The sequence below is a fragment of the Pangasianodon hypophthalmus genome, chromosome 30, assembly GCF_027358585.1.
Source record: "Pangasianodon hypophthalmus isolate fPanHyp1 chromosome 30, fPanHyp1.pri, whole genome shotgun sequence".
In the NCBI taxonomy this organism is placed as follows: domain Eukaryota; kingdom Metazoa; phylum Chordata; class Actinopteri; order Siluriformes; family Pangasiidae; genus Pangasianodon; species Pangasianodon hypophthalmus.
The window spans coordinates 3,450,337-3,461,894 of NC_069739.1; the positions used below are offsets into that span (position 1 = coordinate 3,450,337).

Sequence of the window (11,558 nt, forward strand, 5' to 3'; positions counted from 1 at the left end):
CAAAACCATCTCTACCCCATCTCCACATTCCTCATCCCTGAAAACTACCCCATCCATATTTGCCCTACCACCACCATTCCCACTCCATTCTCCACTCCTTTACCCACACACTGCATTACTGTCTCCACCTTATCCCTATATACCCCAAAACCAGACCCCTACCTGTCCCCATAGGCAAAATCTTTAGCCATTACCCCATTGCTATGTGCCCAAAAATCCCTACCCTATCCTCAACACATCAATTCAACCCCAACCCTTCCCCTGTTGCCCTAATACCATAGCATATTTCCACCCCATCCCCACATGCCCCAACTCCTTCTATCCTACCCCATCCCTGCTTGTACCAACACCAATTCCAACCACATTCCTGCATGTCCCAACCCCTGTCATTACCTTTCTCCCCATAGTTCCTCTCTCCATCTACATGGGTCTCAACCTCAACCCTAAATCCAGCGGTCCCAGCACCATCCGCAACACCATTCCCACCACATCTCGTGTGTTTCAAACACCAACTGGTCTACGTTAAACCCTGCTTCGCCGCTTTGCATTTTCAAAATTTGATATCTTTTTAGATTTATTCATTTTCTTTTTAATATGCCATCACCATCCCATTCCTACAGTATTCCTGTGGGAAAACTGTAAAGCCTATCCCCACTCCTATTTACACCACTGGAAGGTTTTAAAACTTGTCTAGATTCCCAAGAATACTCATGTTAAAATGTATAAGCTTGAAAAGTTAGATTTTTCCCATTCTTGTGCATCTCTTTAACACGGATTAGATTTCTCTGGCAATAAACTACACACACAAAAACAAACACACACACACACACACACAGCGGAAACCACGTCAACAGTCATCACTACGGAAACTAACACTGCTTGCAGGGATCATTTGGGAACTTGAGCCAAAAGTGTAATCACTCTCTTTCTCTCTCTCTCTCTCTCTCGCACACACACACCAGCCATATACCACTACATAAACAACACACTTCAAATTCAATTTTTTCAACTAGCCGCACTTGAGGGCAATATTATTATACGCCATAAGCCAATCACAGGAGAGAGACACAGATCAGATTAAAAATATCTTGAGATGGAGTGATGAGTGATGAATGAAAGAGAGAGAGAGACAGAGAGACAGAGAGAGAGAGAGAGAGAGAGACAGGGGGTTGTGATGAAAGAAGAGTGTATTGATCAGCTGCTAAAAGAAACCTTCATTGATGCGAGTCTGAAAAAAAGGCTTTTACTGAGGAAATGAGACACACACACACACACATACAGAGAGAGAGCAAAAGAGAGAGAGAGTCAAAGGTTCTGCTGAACATCTCAGTTGTCTATAATTACTATTGTCTGCTGATACAGTGATATATCCCACCTACACACACACACACAAGCTTACATACACATCAACCCCTATGGCAACCTATAATAAAGCAGTGTGTGTTTGTGTGTGTGGTGTGCATGTAACTGGATGATCACGAAGCACGGATGAACTCCAGAGGACTCTGGAGACAGAAAGAGAGGGACAGAGAGAGAGAGAGAGAGAGAGAGAGAGAGAGAATTTGGATGAGGTCAAAGGTTAATCCACAGGTCAAGCACAACTACAGTGTCAACATGGAGGCTGTGTGTGTGTGTGTGTGTGTGTGTGTGAGGGAATAATAATGAGTGAGTGAGAATTTTAAGTGAATGAGAAAGCACATGAAGGAATGACAGAATGACAGAGTGAGAAAGTGAGTGAAAGAGTGACTGAGTGAGACAGTGAGTGATGGAGTGACTTAGAAAGTGAGTGAAGAAGTGATGGAAGTGAAGGACTGATTGAGTGAGTAAGTGACTGAAAGCATGACAGGTTGAAGGAGTGATAGAATGAGAATGTGAGTGAAGAAGTAAATTACAAAGTAAATTTTATTTAGAAACCACATTTATAACAAATGTTGACCAAAGTGCTGTACATTGTCAAAAGCACATGGTGACTGAATGTGTGATGGAGTGACTGAGTGATTGATTGAGAAGACGTGAATGAATGATTCAATGTGTGAATGAGTGATTCAGTGTGTGATGACAGACAGACTAACTGAGTGAAAAAGTGAGTGATTGAGTGACTGAATGAGTGAGAAAATGAGTAAGGGATTTATGGAATGACTGAGTGAGAACGTGAGCAAAAAAAAGTGACTGAGCGATTAAGTAAGTGAGTGAAGCTTGAGTGAGAAAGTGAGTGAATGAGTGATTAAGAGAGAGGGAGTGAAGGAGTGATGGAGTGAGAAAGTGGGTGAATTAGTGAGTGAGAAAGTGAGTGAATGAGTGAGTGATTGAGAAAGTGAGTGAGTGAGTGAGTGAGTGAGTGAGTGAGTGACAGCATTTTATGCAAATATAATGTTCGCAATAAGTTCATATTATTAGCTTATCAAATTCATAATTCTGTTTGTTGATGATTAATTATTTCTACTGGGCTTATTACATGCTGTGAATGAGTTGTTACTATATTATAGCTGTATTATTACAGCAATCATGTTGCTTCACTACCACAAATCATGTTTTTGAGGCGAGTGCCACGATTTAGACATTACTTGTTAGCTATATTAGCCTTGTAACTGATCAACTACATTTGGGATAAATTTTATTTTTAGCCTGTAACACTATCCTACACCTGCTGAATTAAATTTCCAAGCAACTAGTTACAGATTTTCTGACTGATCTTAGCACCAAAATGCCAAATATGCCGCTACATGAGGTGTGTGAAGAGCCTAAATCTTTCTTTTTCATACACAACTCAACATACATTTCTATTCCTAAATATTTTACAAAGTTGCATGTGATATTTGCATGTGATATTTTGATTACTCCAATCTTATACTGCTATATATTGTGCAGAGTTCAGTAGCTTATTTGGAGATTATAACTTGTCAAGCTACAAGCACTTCATGATTAGCTAAGCTACAGCCAAACTAGCCTTTTGATAAAATAGCTAACTACAATACAAGCTACTAAGGAAAGGTGTCTAATTCCACTCAAGCTACTTTGTCAATTTGAGGAAAATTAACTTTAATGTTTTCATTTTAATGTGCAGCTAAAACGTACACGTTTAGCACTCCATAACATAGAGATTTTTCTTTTCTATTTATAAACCACTCTTAGTAAGAAGCAGTTAGCATTAGTTAGCCATAAAACAACTCGCATCAAAAACAGACACGGCTCAATCCACGACTCTTGGTCCTGGTTGCCAGGGTTGCGTTTTCTACACTGAATTGAACTAGCTTTTGAAAAAAAGCTGAGGGTGAAAAAGGCAAGTATGCGGGTAGCAGGTTTTGTGCGCTAGTTTAAAAATAATCTGCAGCCACCAAGATCATGTTTTAAAGCAAATAATCAAATTAAATTGAATTAATTTTCGCAAACGCACAGCATGGCAAACAAAGGGGAAGTGAAAGTGCAGCCAGTGTGTCTGTGATGTACAGAACCATATCTGTTGCAAGATATATATAGAGATTGAGGAAAAGGAGGATTATTGAGTATCTGTACCAGGTGATGATAAAAAAAAAATTTGGAAATGCGCGCGCACCACAGTGAACGTGTTTCAATCTGAGAAAAAGAAGAAAAATCCATCCAAATATTTGGGCTAGTTTCAGATCTTTTTTGTTACGTAATTGGGAAATTTTGCTGTGATCTGGCAACCTTGACATTGGTTCAGATTGGGAAATATCTATAATATCTAAAAACATGGCTTGATACTAGAAAATTTACATTATTTTGAAAATAGCTCAGCTACTGTGACACTACTAAAAATACAGTTAAGCTAGTAGCATCGCTACTTGTAGGTAGCTACTCTGCAAAACTGATATGATGTCATGACACAAAATCAAATCTTTTTTTTTTTTTTTACACTAACACACAGCTGATTTCTAAATCTTAAAGTATCACAACATCCCAAATTCTGGAATGACGCTAACTTGGTGGTTATAATCCTCTATTGACTAGGTGCATTAGCCGTGTAACTCCAGAGGCAAAATACAGACTTGGCTGATTTGTCGGAATCGTAAAACTGGTGAAGATCCGATTTTCCCGTAAATTCCTCCTTTCAATCGTCTCTCCTTTTGACTCATGTTTCCTAAAACTCGTCCTTGTTAGTATGCAGAGCACTCGGACACGGATCAGCACATTTCCATATGAAAGGCTCTGCATCACTTCTGGGACACAACAGCCACTTTGTCACCTTCGCCAAGCGCCAGATCGACTATTTACACCATAAGCTTCGCTCGGAAACTCATTACACCTCATCTTTAAAGTAACACTGTCTAAAGTTTCTCCGCACATTATAAACAGGGAGGCTCATTTCATCGCTCAGGAGAGGACTTTCATTTTCTTTCTTTTTTTATTTCCAGTGTTTTTTTCCTTACAAATTTCAATGCACAAATTAGCCATCATCTGATTGCCCCTATGTTCTCTCTCTGACTCATATTTACTTGCATTCTCTTAAAATGTATTTTCTTATTTTCATTACAATTTGCAATATTTGCTCCGTCCCCTCTACATCCATGCATCCATCCATCATGTCATGTCAATCATAATAACAGATAATCATAATTTCTAGTTGCTTTTCTTTGCTAAGAAGGTGTAAACTTGGCTTTAATCACCTCAGGGTGAATGTTTAAGTTTTTTTTATACAGATTGGCACAGCAGCTTTTTGTTAAAAATTATTATTAGAAGCTGGAAATCAGGTGGAGATTCTGAACACTATGATTTTGACACTTTTGACACTTTAATGCTCCTACACGCTCCGAAATAAAGGTACAGAAATAAAGACTTGTATCTTTAACCTGGGAAGGCGCTCCACCTTTAATTAAGCTTTTAGAGAACGGTGGTCGTTAAGGTCCAATTATGTACCGTAAATAATTTTTAAATGTTTTCAGATAAAAGATACGTACTGTACTAAAGGTACAATACATGATCGTCGACTCAGTAACAAGAAACCATGCAGTTAAGTACCTTGATTTCTGTATTACAAAAATACCCTAAAAGGCTTCAAAAACTGGATTTTTCAAAATATATAAATATAAGCTAAATGGTCATCAGAAAAAGTTTTTGACTTTTACCTTATCCACATTTTGATTTTCTAGAGAAAGAAGCATAAGATCGCATCAGAGTGTTATCGATGTGAAAGTTTTTATTACATAAGTATCACGAGGGCAAAAAAAAAAAAAAAAAAAATCATCACTTAACTTTATAAATGTGTTCCCAAGTGATTTGTTTATTAAAGTTTCAAGATTTCAACATGAATTAAAGTAAAACTTCTCATCTGATTATTTTAGCAAACAGTCCAATCTGTCACTTCTGAGAAAACTGTGCTGAGTGTATCAAAATGTAAAAAAAATAAAACTAAAAAAATCAATCAATTTATACGTAAACGTAGCTGTGCTGAGAGTGTACCAAAAGGTTTTCGATTTCCAGTTTTGACTTTTCAACACGGTTTAGTTTTCAGACAGAAATTTCGGAGAGCGCCAGATAGATTAGATGATCTTCCTGATTTGCATATTTTAATTGCCTAAATATTGCGACACATGCAACACAATATCAGTGTCCCGGAAAAGAAATTAAAAAATAATTCAATAATTCAATGCTAAACTTGAGTGCATTGTTTCTTAAAATTTCACCATGCATTTGAAACTATTCAGTAAATACATCTAATTAATATTTTTTTAATTGCCACAGCTGCAGTCCGAACCGCAACCTCTGAGAGTGTGTTACAAAACAACACACTCACTTTAATAACTTAATAACACTTAATAACACTTAACAGGTTTCACAAATAGCATCCATTATGTACATGGTGTCCTCATTATGTTCTCTCAGACATGGTTCATCAGAAAGTTTTTAACTGGACCAAAATGCTTTAGTGTTAACAGATGATATTGTTATCGATGTGCAATTTGTTTAGTGCATAAATATCGCGATGCTGCAGAGTATCAATGGAGGGGGAAAAAATCACTAACATTTCAGCATAAGATGAAACTATTCAGTAAGAATATCTAATTATTTTAGCACACAGCTGCTTTCCAAAACTGCAGCCTCTAAGAAAACCGGTTCAGAAGTTTTGCACCGCCGCTCTCCGGTCATGAATACCAACATGAAGAAGCGTTATGAAGCGTTATGAAGCGTTATGAGCGGGTTTGCCTACCGGCGCTGAGCTTCACCAGTGTGGGCAGGCGGAATTTGCCCACCACGGCGTCCAGGGGCAGCGACACTGCGCTCCACGAGAGCTCCGAGATGCTCGCGGACAGTTTCTCCATCTCTCCGGCATCATCACCGGGGTCGCGGCGGCACGGGCGCGCGCGCGCGTGGAGGAGGAGGAGGAACGAGGTTCCGGTGGCGGGGGCGCGCGATCCGCTCCTGCAGAAGCGCCGTCGGTTCTCACCACGCGCACAGAAGAGAAGAGTGTGAATGAAGAGAGAGAGAGAGAGAGAGAGAGAGAGAGAGAGAGAGATGCCTCTTGGCTGTAGCTCCGCCCATTCACTCCTCCTGCCCGCGTGCGCGCGCGCGCACAGTGTCTCCGGTTGCGTCTCCTTGCGCGCGCACAAGTTGTAAGTTAATCATGGTAGCGTTTTGCTGAACTTTTTCATTCTTACCCCTGTCATGCATAATGTCCAAAATTCTGTTCAGTTAATATAATGATTTTTTTTTTAATTGTGCAGTTAAGTTAATGTTTTTTTTTTCTAATTGCAGTAATTAAAACTAATTAAAACATCTAATTTAACTAATTAAAAAAAATCACTATTCCCTTACAAACTTTCTACACAAAATCCGAAATTAAATAAAAACTGTTGCATCGAGCAAAAGTCCTAAACTGCGAAATTTTTGTACATGTCAAAAATATTTCTATATTTTGTTCAAAAATCATTTTCAATATATAATTTTGGTCATCAACATTAAATATTTAAGACCTGAAGGTTAACTATTTTTGCATAGAAACATTGGATTATTTTTATTATTATTATTTAAGATAGAATTCAACTAACTTTTTCCTTTAGCCTAATCAGTGAAAGTCAAAATATATTACTTTAATCCCTTGCAGTGGAAATGCTTGATGGAAATTACATGACTTTATTTATGTCATCATATAAGAGGATGTGGTCAGCATCAAACAGGAAGTTAACCCCGCAAAATTTGGGGTAGGAAAAATGACATATGCTTTTTGCTTTTTAATAAGGTTATAAAATTGTTGTGAGTAATATATTCGACATATTACTGATGCATACGTATACCCAGTTCATATCCTGTCTGTTTACAGTTTAGTCATTTTGCTCAGATGCACAGAATGACTAAACATGCTTCAGGTTAAATCAGTGTCAGCTCGTCCCCCGGGCCAGTGATGCAAAGCCCCACCATTTACATCATCCGTTCAACAAATATTAACCTTCATAAAGTCTTCATTCACAACTCCATACATTTTAAATTACTTTGAAATACTAATTACCTTTTTTTATTGACTAATGATTATTACAATACTGCTATCTGAGAGATTAAAGCTGACTTTCCGTTGATTTGCATGTGTTTCTAAATGTTGTGAAATCGTAGTGCAGTGAGCTCACTGCCTCATTTAGCTCAATAGAGTTATTATTGCACCTAGTGGTCAAAAATGCGAACTATAACAATCGCTAAGAGAGGCGCATTGGGGCAGGAATCACGCTGCCCCATGCTCCGGGGAGGAGCAGCGCACGGCTAATACTCAGCAGACACCAAGATCTTGTTTTATAGCAAATAATCGTGTGTCTATGATGTACAGAACCATTTCTATTGCAAGATATATTCCAAAGATTGGGAGAGGGAAAGGGGGATTATGGAGTGAATAACAATCCATACATCAGAAATGCGTGCGCACCACAGTGACCTTGTTTCCCATGCAAAGCCTGAGAAAAAGAAGAAAAAAAAAAATGTCTTCCTTTTCCAATGCCCAGATTGTTTGGGCTAGTTTCAGATCTTTTGTGTGGTTTTTGAGATGTCGCTGGGCTGGACATTTTGCTGAAACTTGTCAACCGTGCTCAACTATATTTTATACCTTGTTGGTGACAGGAAACACACCTGCTGTATCGAACACAGTTGAAAAAAGATACATCTAAATCCACTCAAAGCTATCTGCTAGCTGCTAGACTATGCTGGATGACTACGTTGTTGACTCTCAACTGCCTATTATGGAGCAAAAAAATTCACTAGATAGTAGCCTATAGCATAATTCAAGTGCTACAGCCTCTCGACTTAATTTTGTTTGAAGCTATGACTTTATTAATGGCGTCCCTTCGACCAATAGCTTTAAAGAGAATGAAAAGTATTTCAGTGAGACGTCAGGATTCTGTACTGTTTTGTTTTTGTTTTTTTGCAAATAAGACAGCTTTAAAGTGAAATTATATTCTAAGATTTCATTGATATTTAATATTATAATAATACTACATTCCCTATGTGAAAAATGTTTTTGTTTTAAAATAATTTTCTAATATATTAAGTTAAACCTATGCTGATGTTAATCCTTAATCTAGGCAAAAAGTATAGAATGTCTATTATTAGCTATCTGCTGAGATTTTAAAGATAAATCACAGTGTGGGTGGCTTTCATAACCAGTTTTCATTTGGATAATAAATAAATAAATAAATAAATAAAACCAGTTTATATTTAGTACATGACTAGCAAGTAGAATTTATTAGCCTAGTTTACTGTTTTGTTAGCAGGAAAGGAATACTGAAGTGTACAGATTAGGCTACTACACTCATTGTTTATTAAACTTTTTTTTTTTGCGTGTTCATCGACTTAAAAAAAACTCTATTTTTTCATATTTATTTGTTTGTTTGTTTTAACCTGTTGTAAAAGCTAGCTACATGCTAGCATTTGGCGAGAACGCTGTTGCTAGGCAACTGGGAATCATGGACACGAAAGTGGATAATACCTGACGCTTGAATGATTTAGCTAGCAAGCTTAACCTTAAATCTTTTAACCTTAGCACAATGTAAAGGCACAACAATAGTGAAAGTGACATAAAACCATAAAGGATATCAACATTTCTCTCAGATATGCTGTTAAAATCACAAAAAATATACTCGGCATGACTAAAAAAATGTACAGTAATTACACTCAATAATTACACATAACCAGAATTCCATGGATTCCGCCATCTTGGGGAAAAAAAAAAAAACCGTTAAGCCATTCAGAAAAAATTGTCTTTTTAAAGTGGTAAATATCGCAAAGGCGATTCATTTATACTGAAATTTCACATAAACTTGTTTATGTGTAGCATTAGTGTTAGCTTTATGTTTGTCACACTGTGATTCTTACACATGTTGTCCTTCCAGAAGTTTCTCAAGTTCAGCTTAGCAGGCAGCCCCTGGACCTGGACGCCATTTTGATTAACCCTCTGGTGTACTCACTTATCCTGCTTAAAGAGTGGTTTTGATATTTTTGTTAATCAAAACAGTAATTATAGTCAATTATTGCAAAACATATACATGTCATTTGAACTGTAATACCTTGCTTTGTTCAAAAAGTCCCTTTAAAATGAAGGATTAAAATAAAATATGCATTTGCAGTCTCTGGTTTTTACCTGAATTTACCTCAGAGAAGCTGGAATAGTTTCAGGGTTTTACACTTAAGGTGATATACTGTAAGTATATAATAAATCTGCTACCAGGATTGAATCATTAGGAGGCCAGGTAACCTAATATCACACTGCTACACAGGTAAAATAATCACTAATTGTGAAAATGTCAGAACTTTTAAATGTTTAAACTTTTAAATAATCTCACGTCCACTTCACATAAATCATCACATCATCTCCAGTCCCAGAGTAAAAGCCTGAGGATTGTTGTTCTTTCAGCCACTAGGTGGCATTAAGGTGTCGTTTGGAGAAGCATGACTCATTTTCCAGCCAGTAAACAGGCATTTTCTGGGCATTGTGGATTATTTTGTTTTTTTAGTGAAGTTTGGGAAGTGAATGTTGGGTTGTGTGTGTGCAAGTAGTGCTCAGAATTATATTAACAGATTTATGACAATTTATACCACAGCGCTATTGAATTCTGGATTCTGATTAGTTAGAAGGTGTTGATTCATTTTCTAAAACAGCAGCTCTGACAATAGTTTAGGTTTGTATTAATGCGCTTGTTCTGATATCTTATCATTTCTATAGTAACAGCTCACTGACAGGGATTTATAGCATGAATGCTTCATATAAACAGAATAAAAACGCATGTAAAAGCTGATATGTTTACGTTTTCTGTAAGGAGATATTTGACATTTATAGAAGGAGTCTCCAGTCTCAGAGGTAAAACTAAATAATTTTTCTGAGATTTTCAGGACAGAAGAGTTTATGCTTTATGGTTTCTGTGTAACATGAAAAGCTGTGTCTTATTAATGAACTTCACGAGAAAAAAGGAAAAAAGGGAGGCTGGTGAGGGAATGACTGTTTATAGCTGCTTTAAAATAACTGAGAACTTGTTTTACGGATGTTCCACAACATTAAATGTAACAGTAAATAGATTTTAAAAAACTGTTACAGGTTGCTATTTAATAATAAATAAAACTGTAATCGTAGACAAACTGCTGCGTTATGAGGAATAAAACACTTCAGGCCATGTTGTTATTAGAAAATAATCAGCTTCAAGGTGCTCACAGTATCTGTGCTTCATCACACCAACTTAACGCTGATTATTTTCCTACAACCGCATGACACAGTGCTTTATTCCTTACATGGTAAAATGTCTTTCACTTTTTGTATTTTTTAACCTACATTGTTTCACAGCCTGGAAAAAAAAAATAGACAAACATATAACTTAAACAAGCTTATTTTTTTTAATGGATCTGCCAAAAAAAAAAAAAAAAAAAAAATTAATTTCCACAGAGAACTACACCCCACCCCACCCCTCGTGCAGCTGCTTTTTTTTCTTCTCTTTTTTTTTTTGCTGCACAAATGCACAAGTCTTTAAAACCAAAGAAAAATGGCATGCAGGAGAAAAAGGGGGACAGAACAAAGGTGAGTGACAAAAAAACAAACAAACAAACAAACAAAAAAAACATTCAAACAAAAATGTGAAGTTATTTAGAAAATAATTGCCATTCTCTTCGGTTCAAGCGATGTCGGTGTCTGTTCTGGCGAGCCTGGTAGTATCGTTATACAGATGGGGTGTGTGTGTGTGTGTGTGTGTGTGTGTGTGTGTGTGTGTGTGTGTGTGTGTGTGCGCGTGCGTGTTGCTTAGAGTGGATGGGAAGTTCAATCTTTCGGCTCCACGTTAAGGCACCAGACAAAAGAAATTAAAAAAAAAAAAAAAAAAAAAATTAAAAAAAGAGAACAAAACATGAGAGACAAAACTCCTTACACACTAACTGTTAAGTCATTTACACACAGAAACCCAACCACCAAACCAGAAACTGTACACAGTCATGAGCGCTTGGGTCATTCAGCTCGTTTTTGTTTTTTCTTTTTACACTGATGAGCCTTCCACACACACACAAAAAAAAAAAAAAAAAAGTCTGAAAGGTTCTGAGGAACCTCCTTATGTCAGATTTCATCTTTATTTAAAAATGTAGTGGTG

General features: G+C 37.0%; 1 protein-coding gene across 2 annotated transcripts in view; it reads right to left on the reverse strand.

Annotated features, from left to right (window-relative positions):
• The window catches only part of gareml (GRB2 associated, regulator of MAPK1-like), a 28,658-nt gene extending 17,171 nt beyond the window's left edge, over positions 1-11,487 (reverse strand). Inside the window, exon 1 of one of the 2 annotated variants that reach the window (XM_053231639.1) lies at positions 9,310-11,487. In XM_053231639.1, coding sequence (XP_053087614.1) covers positions 9,310-9,313 — 4 coding nt within the window. In that variant the 5' untranslated portion in view covers positions 9,314-11,487. Of the gene's footprint in view, positions 1-6,166 lie in introns of both variants that reach the window. The other variant, XM_026917756.3, reaches the window with a different exon arrangement.
• Positions 11,488-11,558: the final 71 nt, after the last annotated feature.